The 16,965-nt window shown below is 38.1% G+C and overlaps 1 protein-coding gene across 5 annotated transcripts in view; it reads left to right on the top strand.

Annotated features, from left to right (window-relative positions):
- The window catches only part of LOC136250891 (uncharacterized), a 113,232-nt gene that overhangs the window by 61,491 nt on the left and 34,776 nt on the right, over positions 1-16,965 (top strand). For 3 of the 5 annotated variants that reach the window (XM_066043229.1, XM_066043230.1, XM_066043227.1), the window contains exons 4-7: positions 3,470-3,655; positions 3,717-3,905; positions 9,417-9,605; positions 16,499-16,687. In XM_066043229.1, coding sequence (XP_065899301.1) covers positions 3,470-3,655; positions 3,717-3,905; positions 9,417-9,605; positions 16,499-16,687 — 753 coding nt within the window. Of the gene's footprint in view, positions 1-3,469; positions 3,656-3,716; positions 3,906-9,416; positions 9,606-16,498; positions 16,688-16,735; positions 16,925-16,965 lie in introns of all 5 variants that reach the window. The other 2 variants (XM_066043228.1, XM_066043231.1) reach the window with 2 other exon arrangements.

Genomic DNA, 16,965 nt, shown 5'->3' with positions numbered 1-16,965 from the left:
GTACAGATGGAGTAATCATCTTAGAAAGACTCTTCAGTGGTGTAGAAGAATCAGACTTAAAGCGACAGAGTTATAACACGAAATCCAACTTGGTGCAGCAAGTGTGCAATCGAGATACTCTAATAGAGCAGTCATCCTAATAGAGCAGTCACCCTGAAGAGAATTGAAGAGATCAGCTAGAAACAAGTACATATAGAGATCAGCTACAAACAAGTCACCCTGTAGAGAGTTCGTCTACAAACAATTCACCCTGTAGAGAAATCAGCTAGAAGAAGTCACCTTGTAGAGAGTTCAGCTACAAAGAAACCACAACCACCATGTAGAGAGTTCAGCTGCAAACAAATCACCCTGTAGAGAATTCAGCTGCAAACAAATCGCCCTGTAGAGAGATCAGCTAGAAGAAGTTACCTTGTAGAGAGTTCAGCTACAAACAATTCACCCTTTAGAGAGTTCAGCTACAAACAACTCACCCTTTAGAGAGTTCAGCTACAAACAATTCACCCTTTAGAGAGATCAGCTAGAAGAAGTCACCTTGTAGAGAGTTCAGTTACAAAGAAACCATTCTGTAGAGAGCTCAGCTGCAAACAAATCACCTGTGAGAGTTCAGCTACAAACAATCACCCTGTAGAGAGATCAGCTAGAAGAAGTTACCTTGTAGAGAGTTCAGCTACAAACAAATCATCGTGTAGAGAGATCAGCTAGAAGAAGTCACCTTGTAGAGAGTTCACTTACAAAGAAACCATCATGTAGAGAGTTCTGTAATAATTATATGTATTATATAATTTGTACATTTATTGATAAAATCAGAAATAGTTAAAGTATTTAAAATTTGCTTCATCTTTTTCTTCTTCCTGTGGTAAAGAAAAAAAGGTAGGTTAAAAAGGCCCCAAACCGGCCTATAGGTATACAAATACAAAAAGAAGTGAAATCTAATCCAATACAGCTAAGCTATAAAAATGAGTGCGGCCCCCAAAAAGGCTATGGTGAAAAAAAGATGTGAAATCCAAGGTGGCGGCCAAGAAATGGCTGTGATGGTAATAACAACAATTCAGGTGAATTTTGTGCCAAGACCAAGCAGCACCAAATTCACTGGAATTTTCAATATTAAAATTTTTACCATTACCATCACAGCCATTTCTTGGCCGTCACCTTGGATTTCACATCTTTTTCACCATAGCCTTTTTGAGGGCTGCACTCTTTTTTTACAACTTGGCTGTTTTGGACCAGAGATCAATTTTCATCTGAAAAGTGAAGTATCCATTACGCTTCGTTGTCGGCTATGTTCAACCTGTTACACAGCATTTCAATTCAAAAACTGCTTGAAAAGCTCCTCTGCAATCCCTGCATACCAAAAGAAAGAAATGGTGCCTCCCGCCCTAGTTATATCAATTATCGTCTGAAAAGTGAAGTATCCATTACGCTTTGTTGTTGGCTATGTTCAACCCATTACACAGCAGTATGAATCAAGAACTGTTTGAAAAGCACCTCTGCAATCAAAATAGCCACTATGAAAAATATGGATGATTTCTGTTACGAAAGGAAGCCATCATGTGCTACTACCAAATTGACACTTTTCGCTGTCAGCAAAGATGAATGGGACACAAAGGAGGACAGTGGTAAGTCCGTGAAGAATGCATTGTATGTACTGCGGTATGCCAAAAAGCACTTGTCGGGCCGAAGCAATGTCGAACAGTGAAAAAATCAAGCCCGTAGCCTTAGCCGTTATTGAGTTACGCTTGTCTGAAGGAATCAGTTACTCAGTTAGTAGACAATTCTGTTTAATAATTTAAAAAAAATTCTGTAGCAACTTGTTGAAAGTGTTTCGAGTCGATCTGAAAGCTTGTTTGGGCTTAGTTTTACCTAACCAATACTGCCCAATCGTCGTCAGGGAAAATTGAGGCTGATTTTTGGGTGATGTTATTTCATGAGCTAAGCATACTCCTTTGTGGTCCCTACTATACAGCACTATCATACTGTATAATAGTACACATGTGGTCCGTTTAAAAGCCAGAGTGCTAAAAACAGGGTTCTGCCCACACTGGTCGGCAGTGGTTCAAAGCGACCAGTACCTCTAAAAACCGACCAGTACCCTCTTAAATCCGACCAGTACAATTCTAACATATATCATTGATACATGTGCAAAATACCCTAATACAACACACAGCATATCAGTTTATGTTAACTTTAGGCCACCACTCAGGAATTTCTGGGCAGAACCCTGTAAAAAGTAGGCTAGAAAATTCAGTAAACGCTAGTGTTGTATGCTGTACAAAAATCTCCAGCTGTACATACTGGATAAACATGCTTCACGTGACCTCGTGTTTTATTGTGGTAAATGAAAATTTCAAACTGTAGGTTGATCATATATTCTGCACTATTTTATCCACAATCACTGCGCTCTAAGATATAAACTTATGGGTCTGAATAGATACTGAGCTCATTGAAACACTCAATCCAAAATCGATAGTTGGGGCATGTGTTCACATATAATTCCATAGTGACTTGATTGATTTTGAAGGTGATTCTGGTACTGTTCTTTACGTTTAGTACTGTATAATGGGTGAAACATATGTAGCTGAAAATGAAGTAGAATAGTCATTTCGCATTTCAAGTTAGGGTGTGCATTCAGTCGTGTAATTAATTTTTGTAATGTGTCTAACACCATAATTCCTCACTAGTATAATGAACTGTTATTAAAAGATGTCAACAAACATGTTATGTAAAAGATAGACTGAACTGAAGATTACTTGTGATCCACTGAGCAAAATCCGACTAGTTTGCATAATTCTGTTTTTGAGATACAGTTTTAATAGTGCCATTGAAATGCGTACATTGGGTTAGAAAATATGTGCTACAAAAATGATTTTATGTTTGTTTTTAATTGCTTCAGTAAACAGTGAAAGAAGATGGGAATTGAAACATCTAATACACCACTACATTTGCCTTTTCATGGAGAGTAGGAATGTCTTTGTTCCATATTGTACCATAAAGCAAAGGCGAGTTATGTATGCTTGTTTATATAGTAAACATAACTTTATTGTTACCATTTCAAAGCTTCTTGTTTCATAGCATGGGTGGATGTAAAGGCCAAAAATTTGATGAATTCCCCGAACACAATGACACAAGTGCCAACTCCATAGCCTGGTGCACTCATGACCTATAATCGATTACATAAGTATCTGTACTTTATTTTCCGTATAGGCACTGTTCAAATAGATTGTGTTGTTCTTCTTGCTGTCTATAGTCCAAAAGTACTCACCGGATAAGGCTGAAACTTTACCAGCCCATTGGTGTTTCCCTCAAAGAAGTGATAAAATGACATACAAGAAAATTGCAAACTAGTCGGATTTTTGCTCAATTGTCCACTATTATAGCTGCAGGTATAGATAACCTCCCTTGTTTTGTTGTGTTTTATTTCTATGATTTGAGCTATTATTACTTACACATGTATTTATAATGTACTCCTCAGATATTCAGTGTTATACACCTTCCAATGGAGCAATAATATCATGTAGTTCTGGTATGGTGGAAGTTGTTAATGAGAATGACATTTGTAATTTCACATGTAACACTGGTTATGTGGTAAATGGTAGTGACACTAGGACCTGTCAGAGTGATGGGAGCTGGAGTGGTAGTGACAGTATCTGTATAAAAGGTGAGCAGTATGTATAGTCACATACCTTTGACTGTCTGCTGTATTAAATCCATTATAATAGTTACTTGTCCATCACTTACTGATCCTAATAATGGTACAATCACATGTTCATTTGGAGATGATGGAGTTCCTTCCTATGAAGACACTTGTAGTTTCACATGTAACACTGGTTATGAGCTAACTGGTAGTGACACTAGGACTTGTCAGAGTGATGAGAGCTGGAATGGTACTGAAATCATGTGTAGAAGAGGTATGTACAGTACGTTGTATATTTGTGGTTGGTATGCTGTCTTATTATGTAACTCCATATGATTGGTCAAAAATTATAATGGAGTACAGTTTAATGAAGGTTGTCTTAACTATATTGTTTATCAAGACCCACAGTAGTGTGTCGTGAGGCCAAACAAGCTGGCATGAGTACAGTATATTGACAACAAGAAAGAAAATGCAATTTTCACATATATGTAGCTCTGTAATCCATTAACTGATTGAAACCAATTTTACTGTAGAGATGCCCACCAGGTAGAGATGTCCATGTACCAAATTTGAAGGAATCACCATAGCCATTTCCGAGATACATACGGCCAGGAGCCCATAAGTGCCACAAGGCATCTTGCTGTGCTTATATGGCCAACATTTTTTTTCATTCTTTTTCTTTACTTCTTTTATACACACTTTGGAGAATCCATAAAACACACCCAATTAATCTGAAATGTAGCACACTTAAAAGGGGTTATCAAAGCAAATCTCAGTATCAACTGTGGTGGAAATCCATTAAGATTCATGGAGTTATGACCAGTTAATAATATCAAACTTCTGAAAAAGATCAGAGTTTTGTAATGCCTACAATATAAACTGCTTTGAGAAACCAGTTGAAAATTAGTCTGTAGTTAGATTAATATGCCTTTTGATGGTTTGAAAGAAATCAAGAATAAGACCATAAAAATACAATGCAAAAGCCAACAGCGTGTAACAATCACAACCTTTCACTACCCAAATGAAAGAAGAAGTGACTTCTTCAAAACTATCACGTGATGAGGCATAAAGTGCATCATCATCAGCAAGCTTAGACTCCATTATATAAGATGGTACCAGATTTAGCCGTATGATCTCCAACCAACTTATGTCAATGGGAATAATGAAAAGACATACTAACCTGAGAACACTGTTGATGCCAATCCTCAAAGACAGCACATAAGTACAAGTAAAGCACAGGAGCAATAGTACACCCCTGACTTACACCATTGCGTGCTTCAAAACTGTCAGACATGTTACCCTTCATATAGGAAACATAGAAACCTTCATATACCCTTGTGAAAAGAACAAGCAATAGATAACAATGCAGGAGGAATACCATACTTCTCAAGTACCTGCCACAAAGCAACTCTAGGAGCTGAGTTGTATGCCTTCTTTAGATCGATAAAGAGTGTAAAAAGAAGGCAGTTATGCTCTCTAGCCTTCTCAACAATTGCAAGCTGCCTTGCAACAAAGATCATATCAACACAGCTATGCCCCTTCTGAAATTCACACTGAAAATCAGATAGAACACTCTCAGCAATAGGCTGCAGTCGCTCCTGGAGAATTCTACCAAGCAGCTCACCAGCAACATCCAGCAGATTGTTCCACGCTAGTGATCACATGTTCAAATCACCTCTCTTAGGTAATGGGACCACTTTGCTCTCACCAACTTATGGTCTGTCCAGCAAGTAGCACCATGCATCATCTTGTACATCCAAACAATATTGATGTTGGGCTGATCTGAATACTACAAAGTCAATCATACTACTCCGTTTTGTTGCAGCCTGTCCCATAGCAAAAAGACTCTTTCTGAAACCAGGTGTTCATCAGAGACAATTGTTCAGCTCACAAAAGTTTACAAATCTTCACCAGCTTGATTATGATCATTAATTCCAATATGTCCAACCACAACTCTGAGGATTTATCCCGCACCCAGCATTTAGGTCTACTAACACCAACAACAAGTCATTGGGTGGGATTCCGTTCAACACATTTTGGAGATCATCATAAAAACATTTTACAATATCACCAGGAGCACGAACAGTAGGAGTGTACACACAAACCGCCAACAAAAATACATCATGTGATTGACGCAGACCACCAGCCAGATGTTGGTCAGCAGATGCCAGCTTCAGTCTGGCAGACACAATACGAGGGGATACAGCTTTCTGTACTTCACCTCATGCAGCAGTAGCCCTTCATTCAACAAAATGCTAACACCATTTTTCCTGACAGCATCACTGTCAACTGGTAAATCATGACCTGATTGTAAAAAGGTCCACTCACCAATGGGCCAGATGTCAGACCCAAACCATTTAGTCTCCTGGATACCAGCGATGGGATTGTTGTAGATGTTAAGTAATCAGGAGGTCCACTTTCCTCTCCACAGTTGAATCACACCGGGAGGTACCGTGGGAATGACACACCTGACGATCTCCAGACTCTTCCACCAGCCACTGAACATTCCAAGTGCCAGCATACAACATGGTATGCTAACAGTGGTGAAGATGACATCCCACAGGGATATGCCTGCACTTGGGATAATAGCTTCGCACTCCTACAGTGCTGTATGTGCCTTCTTGTGCAGAGAATACTCAGGTGGGATTGCAACTCCCACCCCTGAGGGACCCCTGGTCTCCACCACACGGTCATGGGAGGGGGGCTGTCGTTAGCCACATTGCTAGCATTAGCCATTCTGAAGAATGAACCAACAAAAGCACTGCAACCAAGCACCAACATGTAGGAAGCCCACAATGTGCTTCCAGGCTCCACACACGCATATAAGCATGCATACAGTAACATCAAGTGAACATGGAATTACAATAACTTGAAACAGCAAATAATAACAGGACAATACAAAACAGAAGAGAACAGGAAATCTTAAGTAATTACAATATCAGAGTAGGAAATGGTGTAGGAATGAGTGAAATAGATATTATTTCTTAATCTGTAGGATAGTACATATATGGTAAGGGGAATGTATAGCCTATGAGGGTTATAGTATATGCACATTGAGCTGAGCTCTTGTGGTTGAATTACATTAGTTCTTGAAATTTGGCTCATGCTAGTACTGCTTGACCAGCAAACATATTTATTTTTCCTGGCATACTATTTACACACTCTTCTCCATGTCTAGGCACAATGGGTGATATACCAGATAAGGTTAATTCTGTCTCCTTAGGACATTATGAGTTATCCAGGCGGGGCAGGCAGGCAATTAGTCAGTCAATAGAAAATTCCACTGAATATAAAAAATTTGCAGCAATCTATTTGAATGCACTTTTGGGCTTGGTTATACCTAACCAATACTGCCAAGGCACCAGGATAGTATTGTGAAGCTGGTTTTTGGGGTGATATTTTAGGTCAGAAAAGCCCAAACCTCCATGATCACAGTGTGGCTGTTCTATTATAATATTGTATGTGTGTGTTGCATAATTAGGGCGACTACTTTATTGGAGTATCTTGCTGCTGATCTCAAGTGAGCCTTTAGTAGAGAGGTATTCTATGTTAAGGGACATTGTTGCTATGCTCTATTCATCATCTTCTAACTTTAGCAGTAGCATAGGCAATAATTCTGTGGCATCTATATGCATGCCTGTAAGGAAAGTGCTGATATGGAATATTAACACCTTAGTAGTTTCTTTCCTTGAATAAATGACGACAAGAAGGTTTGAGAGGAAATGTTTAGGAAAAGTGCAGACATTCCTCAGAACTTGAAAAGGCACATGGGTTTGTTGTGTTATTGCAGCATACAATGGTGGCTGCACTACGTATGTCATTTGGTCAGGAAGTAAGGCAGGCAGACAGACTAAAAATTGAAGGGGGTTGAAAACTTTTATAATGGTGTACTTCTGTAAAGATTTTCAATATTTTAACACAAGGTTTGACTTTAAATGTACATACTAAGAATCTTCTGGATTTCTGCTATACAATACTATTATCATGGATCACGATAGTGTAGGGATTTCCCATATTTCTTTGCAGATATCATACAGTACAATAGTTACTGTATAGTAAGGACCACAAAGGAGTAAGCATAGCCCACAGAATAATATCACTCAAAAACCAGTTTCAATTTTCCATCATGATGATGAGCAGTATTGGTTAGGTAAACTAAGCCCAAAAAAGCTTTCAGATCGACCCTAAATGTTTTCAACAAGTTGCTACGGAATTTTAAAAATAATTTATTTAATGGAATTTTCTACTGACTGCCTGACTGACTGATGCCTTCAGACAAGCGTAACTAGATAACAGCTAAGGCTATGGGCTTGATTTGTTCACTGTTCAATGTTGCTTCAGCCTGAGAGGTGCCTTTTGGCATACTGCAGTATGTACAATGCATTCTTCATGGACTTACCAGTGTCCTCCTTTGTGTCCCATCATCTTTGCTGACAGTGAAAAGTGTTGATTTGGCAATAGTACGTGATGGCTTCCCTTTATAACAGAAATTGTCTGTATTTTTCATAGTGGTTGTTTTGATTGCAGAGGTGCTTTTCAAACAGTTCTTGATTCGTACTGCAATGTAATGGGTTGAACACAGCCGACAACAAAGTGTAATGTATACTTCATTTTTCAGACGATAATTGATATAACTGGGGTGCATGGCACCATTTCTTTTGGTATGGATGGATTGCAGACTTGCTTTTCGAACAGTTTTAGATCTGAATGCTGTGTAATGGGTTGAACATAGCTGACAATGAAGTGTAATGGATATTTTACTTTTCAGACGATAATTAATATAGCTGGGGCACGCAGCACCATTCCAGATGTGGTATGCGTGGGTTCATCAGTCATAATAATAATATTTACAAAAAAAGGTAACAAACAAGTACACAGAAAAAATTTGAATTTTTAAGTAGAGTAGGGACCATAGCACATTGATAAAAAGTACTGAAACAAGCTGGAGTAGTTCACAATAAATCACAGTAAAACAATAAGAAGCGTTGCATCCCTACTGTGCTCAAGATACCATAATTTTAGTATTTATTAATGCTTTACAGCACAAGTGCTGAAGGTCTGTAGGACACCTGGTCCTACAGCCTGTTCAAAGACTTTAGCTACATAAGGTGTGTTTGAAAAGTTGGAGAAAGGAGGAAAAATCCATGATTGGACCTAGGTCGCTTCAAACCTGCAGCCATCTGATTTACACTTGAACACTTACAGGAGTCTACTAGGTGGTCAGGATGTTTTCTCCTTATAATGGAAATGCACAGTAGGGATATAACACTTCTTATTGTTGTACTGTGATTTACTATCGTGCACTACTCCAGCCTGTTTCAGTACTTTTATTGTTGAGCTATGGTCCCTACTCTAGTTTAAAATTCCAAATTTTTCTGTGTACTTGTCCTAATAGCACACATGCCTTTGTACATGAATGAAACAAAATAAGAATATATTATAGGAATGATGATACGTCCTTGATGCAAACCATTCTGAAATGAGGGTCTGACCTTCCATTTCCAACTGTTACTGTAGTAGACACTTTCCATCATGGAGAGACTGTATAAGCTTAATTGTAACATTAGTACACCATGCTTCTTCAAAAGCACATCAGAGAGCTGCATTGGGTACAGAATCATAGGTCCTGCTCAACTTATCAAACAACAAAATTACTCAGAGTTACATTTAATGGCTTTCTCTACTAGTTAAAACGACTAAATTTTTAAATCTTGATGATCACTACTACTAAGTAGTACATGCACATGTAACATGTGAATGTTTATCAAATTTAATCATTACACAGTTCACTGTTCCAATCTTACTGATCCTAATAATAAAACAATTACTTGTTTACTGGGAGATGATGGAGTTCCTTCCTACGAAGACACTTGTAATTTCACATGTAACACTGGTTATGAGCTAACTGGTAGTGACACTAGGACCTGTCAGAGTAATGGGAACTGGAGTGGTAATGAAACAAATTGTAGCAGAGGTTAGTATAGTGTTGTATTGTTAACTCCCCTAAACCAGCATCACAATATCTTCATGATATCTTGGCAGTATTGGTTAGGTATAACCAAGCCCAAAAGTGCCTTCGGTAGCTATGACCTGAAACACTTTCAAAAAGTTGTACGAATTTTTATTTAGTGGAATTTTTACTGACTGACTGACTGACTGTCTGGCTGACTGACTGACTGACTGACTGACTGACTGACTGACTGACTGACTGACTGACTGACTGACTGACTGACTGACTGACTGACTGACTGACTGACTGACTGACTGACTGACTGACTGACTGACTGACTGACTGACTGACTGACTGACTGACTGACTGACTGACTGACTGACTGACTGACTGACTGACTGACTGACTGACTGACTGACTGACTGACTGACTGACTGACTGACTGACTGATGCCTTCAGACAAGCATAACTTGATAACGGCTAAGGCTTCGGACTACAGGCTTGATTATACTTTTCACTGTTTAACATTGCTTCGGCTCTACTGGTGCCTTTTTGCATACTGCAGTGCATACAATGCACTTACCTGTGTCCTTCTTTGTGTCCCATTTATCTTTGCTGACAGTGCAAGGCATTGATTTGCTGTAGTGCTACATGATGGCTTCCCTACATTTGATGGGAATTGTCCAAGTTTTCTGTTACAATTGATTGATTGCAGAGGTAGTTTGTAACAGAGTGTATCAGACTGAACTTAGCTGAAGATGAAGCGCCATGGCCACTTCGCTATTTCAGTAATTGATATCTGGGGCACATGTTCAGGGGAATGTAATATAAGCCTGATGCCATTCTTTCCATTCTACTGCAAAACCATTATAAGGAAAAGTAACAATTTTACTAACATTATAAATTCACACATTCTGATAATGTTTATGCTACATATGTTGGGCTTTCTTGTTAGTTATCTATGGTTCACCAGTAATAATAATGTTACAAAAAAAAACAAGAATAAGGAAGATTTTAAAGGGGTAATGCGTCATAAATTGTTTATACATGAAACTGTTCAAGTTTGTGATGTAATCATAAACAAATCGCATCACTGTTATGGATCATGTGTGTCATTAAAGTGACAGTCTTTATATATCTGTCCTTGTATGACAATTGTAAGCCAGGTGAGCTAGCTTAGAATGCCCCCTGGGTTGTCTAACATTGTAACAAAACCGATACATGATGGTTGAGGGGGTGATTACCTTGTTTGAGATGAAGCACTTCATTTCATACAATAACATTGCTGTTACGACCTGCCTGGTTGTGATACCAGACCTTCCAACTCACCCGCATTCTGTGGATGAGTTGGAAGGTCCAACCACCTGCAGAACAGGTGGTCCTGCAGGTGGTCCTTCCAACTCACCCGCATTCTGCGGGTGACACCCGCATTTAAGGTTTTTTTACCCACTCACCCGCATAAATGTATTCATCACCCGCATAAAAATAATTTCCAGCCAGAAATCACTAATGTGAACGCATCAAGTAAAAATCAGGAATTCAGGCCAGTGTATTTAAAAATGTTATTTTTTCTTATTTCTGCATTATTGATGACTTTTCGATCCACTGTAAAAATTACAGCATAAGTTATAACATGCCTTTTATATAGGAGTAAATATTTAGCTGTCCAATGTATGCATGCGTTGGTTATAAGTTTACTGTGTACATGGTGTCCTTTTTACAGAGTTTTTAAGAACTACTATCTTACAACAATCAATTGTAATATTGTTATACTTGACTAGATGCTTGTTCAGTTAGAAAAGGCAGCCATCAATCATTTGGGATGAAATCTTTGGACATTTGCTCTGGGTGTTTATGCTTGGACTCACTCAAGGATCTTAGCTTTCCTAAACTTTTGTAGCTTTTACTTTCTGAATCAGGAATAACAGATTCTGTAGCATCTCGACCACTCAACACATGAATTATAGCATCCTGAAATGGACCTACATAGCAAAATTTTTGGACCTTTGCAACAACTTTGTTGGTGACAGAGTTTTTCGTGAAAACAAAAGCATGCAAACTGTGAATCCCTGGCAATTTGGAATATTTATTCATTGGATTTCTTCAATCACAAACGATATCCCCATCATCAATGATGACATCAGCGTACTGGGAAATAATTCTACTCAATTCAATTGTGTTAGAAAACATCACTCCTGTTGTAGCTCTGTGCAATCTTAGAAAACAGAAGATCCGGTGAAAACTTTGTGTGACCAGCAATTAAAAAGGACACTCTAAGAAAACACAGCTTTCCTTGCTGAATCATCTCACATGCTGATGCCATTAAGTAACAGTTTTTATTGGTACTGGATGTATTATCCAGGAATAAGTGAACACAATGGATCCAGTCAGGAAGCTTTGAAATCCAATTTGAAAGGTAAGAGATGGTGTGTTCCGTATTTTTTGGACCAACTCGTTCATCAAACAAGTATGCTGAGGAAACATTGGTTGCATGATTTACTATACCAAAAATGTCATGATTAAGTTTCTGTAAGTAGTACATGCTTCCAGGCTGTGCTGAAAGTCCCCAATAGGGAACCAACTTCCTCATTTGGTAATCAGCACTAACCACGACATTGAATTTGTTTTTTAGTGATTCCAATATTTGTGCTTCTTCTTCACTTAAATCAGGTTTCTCATCAAGACTGGTTATCTCTTTCCACTCTCTTGCACAACAAGTGCATACCTCAGTGTAGTACTCGTGGCTCTTCTGTGCTTCTTGGCGATGTGTTTCCAAATCCTCCTAAAGAGCTTCTACTTCACCTTCCAGTTGTTTGACTTCATCAGGATTGGCATTGCTTGATTGTAAAAGTCGATTAATAGTAGTCTGCATTGCATTGATCTCAATTTTTGACCTGGTACAGGTGTCACAGTAGTCCTATTGGTGTGGATTAATGGCCACTTTTGGTCTATGAGTTTTCAACCAATTGTGGGATGATCCATTAGAGCATCCACTTCTTCCACACTCCTTTTGAGTATGGTTAAACTCACCCACAACTGACCTTTGTAAACGTTCTTCATAGTGATTTACTCCTGGCTTTGGTGCCTATATAGTAGAAAACTTTGGTAGAAAGCACAGTGTAGGACCTGAAGAGTCAGCAGATCTGCAATTAGGCTGACTGTTGGTGTCTACAAACAATAAAAACTCTACCATGGTTGTTTTCTTGGCTGAATTAGAAACTTTTAGAGCATTTCCATGTTTACATGCGGGTATCTTACATCCACACTAGTTGAAGGCTCCAGAGATCTCCACCATTTTAAAATGAAGACTCAGTGTTGGCAGGTATTAGTACATAATCACCTAAACGTTGTATTTCCACCTCAGACTTTGTAAATTGAACAATTGGATGCTGACATTCCTGACGCTTAATATCTCGCTGGTGTGTGAACCTATCTTTAGATATTCTAAAGCTAGATATAATGCAATTTAAGCAATACAAATAATTTCCAACGCTATCAAAAACATTGGCCCTCAACCACTCATTTTGTCTGGTGATGTCACGATATGAGTAAATTCACTTTCAGGACACTTTGGCGAAGGATTAACCTTTTTTCTCTTTTTCAACTCAGTTCCTTGATGTATCATCTCTTTGAAACCGTTAGCATGACAAGAAAGAACTGGTTGACACTGAGGATAAACAGCAGAATTCCTCTCACCTTGCCTCTCACCATCAAAACCTTCGCCTGTACCTTCAAGGGATCTTCGAAGAGTATGAGTATGAGTATGGGGACTTCTTGCTTTTCCAGTTAGGTAGTTATCGCGTTGCTTCTCTTTTCTATCTTTCCGTGTCAGGCGTGTCTTCGGCATTTTATTAGGATAACATTAAATTCTAATTAATGTGCACTTCCTCTACGAGTAGCCCATAGTAGCCGAAGAAGGTGTAGTGTTGTTATTGTTGGCAGGAAGTGACCACTTGTGACTATATCCCCTTGGACATTTCAAAAAACGTAAAGTGCTTTGTTTCTCTTTAAAACGGTTTTGGCTTTAATTCCTGATTTTTATTTTATGCGTTCACACTAATGCCTTCCACTTACACAATTTGGCATCGCATGAGACACAATTAATATGATTGTGGGTTTAAATTGAATCATGTGAAAAGATTTTAAATAGTAGCCAAAGGCAGGACCCAATGATATTCAACCATTTCAACGTCAGTTCATAGTTGATTTTTCTACTATTATGAGTTGATATAATGATATTGTAACGTATGAGCACTAAATTTGGGAGCACTGATTGAGAAAAGTGCAGTTATGACTCTTAACAGAGTCTTGGGAGTGCATTGTGTAAAGCATAAAAGGAATACTACCTGTTGAGGAGTTAAAAGACGTCTCATAAAAAAGTCCAGATATCGAGTTATTTACATCATGTGATATGTAACGGAACCATTGTGGAGGATAGCAGATGGGTAAAATGATTGTAGCTCAGTCATGCAGTAATAAATAAGCTGCAGATAACAGCAGTGTATAAGTTTAGCTAGGGGCAATGCACTTTAGTAACCAATTTGTGTATGAATACTTGTGTTTAGCCCTCATGAATGCTGGCTCTGCATACACTTGGCTAGTTACAAGTAGCTGAGGGTTGATTCACCTGCACAAAACTTTTCCAAGGTTGGAAAGTCTGTGATACGTGAACACAAGTAGTTGTGTAGTGTCAATTACTCCCCAGCTGCTTGTTTATTCCTTTTACAGTGATAGAATATAATCTGTGGATAGTTTTTAAAATTGTTCTCCCACCCACTGACACACATGTGATTTTATTGTATACAAGATAATCATGTGTTTCTTCAATCTTGAATGACTTTGCAACAAAACAAATTTGTGACGCATTGCCCCTTTAAACTTCAAGGAATAAAGTAATGAAACAAGGGAGGTCACCTACACCTGAAGATATACTAGTGGACATTTTATCCCTAATTTAGTGATGGGTATAGACTGAATTAGGGATTTAATGCCCACCAAACTGCATACTTCAGGTGTAGGTGAACTCCCTTGTTCACTACTTCTTACTTATTCATATTATCCTAAAATTCTTAATGATTCCTTGTACTAGTGTATGTTAGGATATCCACTTGTTGTCTAAATCTATAAGTCTTGTAATGTAGTCAACTTTTATGAAATTTCTTGCTTTTATTTCATGCTTCAGGCCAATTATTAAATACATCTTGCCAAAACAATAAGGGCTTCTTATCTTGTAGAACAGCTCTATGCATTTCTTTTTTAAAAATGTGACCGAATTGTGAAAAATCACCCATATGGGCACTTTAACACATAAAATATTTAATGATTAAGTAATAAGTGTCTTGATGTAAATCCACACTGGTTGATGATTTTTAATCAATTCTCAATTCCTTGATTTACAAGAAAGTTTTTGAAATATTCTTAAAATTGGACCCTACACTAAACAGCATTACCCTTAACATTAAAATTCTAATTATTTTATGCACGACAATATGGGTGATTTTCCAAAATTTGGACACAAAAGTGTAAAGCGGTTAAAACTCTCAAGAATATCCTGCCAAGGCAGATTTCAAAAATTCAACACATTTAAGAGACATGTATACAAAAGAAAATTAAGAATTTAAGTTTGGGATCATAGAAAAAGTAGGGAAACAAGGTAGGTTGCCTACACCTGCAGATATGCTGATGGACTTGTAATCCCTGGTTTATTCGTACGTACTTGTTTGTTTACTTTTTGTAACATTATTATAACTGGTGAACCTGTGCATACGCATCAAAAGAAAGGATGGTGCCAGAGATAATGTTTTTGACTGAATGTACACCCGAACTATCTATTGCTGTCTCAAAAGTGTAATGGCCATTACACTTTGCTTTCAACTATGTTCAGCCCATTTCACAGCATTACAAATGAAGAACAGTAAGAGAAACGCTTCTGCAATCAAACCAGTCACCAGGGAAAATAAATACGATTCCCATTTACAAACATAGGGAAGCCATCACACTACCGCAGATTGACACCTTGGGCTGTCAGCAGAAGAAATGGGGACACAAAGGAGAACAAAAGCAAGTCCATGATGTGTGCATTCTATGTACTGCAGTAAACCAAAGGTACCTTTCAGGCTGAAGCAATGTCGAACAGTGAAAAAAATTAAAGCTTGCAGCCTTAACTGTTATCGACTCACACTATTCTGAAAGCATCAGCAGCTAGTTCAGATAATAATCAATTTAAATAACTAAAAAGTTTTAAATTTTTGTAGCAATCTATTGGAGTCACATTGAAGGCACTTTTGGACTTGGTTATACCTAACTAATACTGCCAAGGTACCAGGACGGAATTGTGAAGCTGGTTTTTGGGTGAGTTTTTTGGTCAGAAAGCCCAAACACCATAATCCTTAATATACGGTACTATCATAGTGTATGGTATGGTTTTTCAATATCTCGACCACATTGTTGTGGTACATAAATTTGAAGTATTGCGAGGCTGTATGGCTAGCCAGGTTTGTTCCATAAAGCAATAATCATGCCAGTAGAACACCTGTTTTTTGTTGTTTTAAATTTGCCTAAGGCGATGATGTTAGAACATGAATGATGTTACTTGTATCGACAGTGGCACAGATACTTTCAATACTACAAAGTACTTTACTTTGCTTCATTGTCTTCCTTGCTTTTTCATGCATGACGCTCAAGTTTTCAGATGGTATTTGCCTACAGTAGTATGTATGTTTGTGCGTACCCCTTACATTTCAACACATTACACAGATGAGAATAACAATGAGCATTTGAAAACCACTGTAGTGCCAAACAGAAATCACATAATAACATGTAGTAACTAAAACAGATAATTGTTGGACATTACAAAAATGTAGTTACCAGACAGCTTTTCAACTGTAGATAGATTATTTATTTTTGCATATTCGTAGTTTCTTGTTACTTACTGACCAATTTTACTAATGAAACAATCACTTGTTCACTGGGAGGTGATGGAGTTCCTTCCTATGAAGACACTTGTAGTTTCACATGTAACACTGGTTATGAGCTAACTGATAGTGACACTAGGACCTGTCAGAGTGATGGGAACTGGAGTGGTAGTGATGATGTGTGTAGAAGAGGTGGGAAGCATGTTTATTTTATTTTGATTATTAACCATATAACTGCAGTTCCTTGTCCATCACTTACTGATCTTAATAATGGAGTGATGAGTTGTTCACTGGGAGATGATGGAGTTCCTTCCTATGAAGACACTTGTAGTTTCACATGTAACAATGGTTATGAGCTAACTGGTAGTGACACTAGGACCTGTCAGAGTGATGGGAACTGGAGTGGTAGTGATGATGTGTGTAAAAGAGGTGGGAAGCATGTTTATTTTGTTTTGATTATTAGCCATATA

The sequence above is a fragment of the Dysidea avara genome, chromosome 3 (genome assembly GCF_963678975.1).
Source record: "Dysidea avara chromosome 3, odDysAvar1.4, whole genome shotgun sequence".
In the NCBI taxonomy this organism is placed as follows: Eukaryota; Metazoa; Porifera; class Demospongiae; order Dictyoceratida; family Dysideidae; genus Dysidea; species Dysidea avara.
This window is presented reverse-complemented; position numbering and strand designations above follow the sequence as displayed.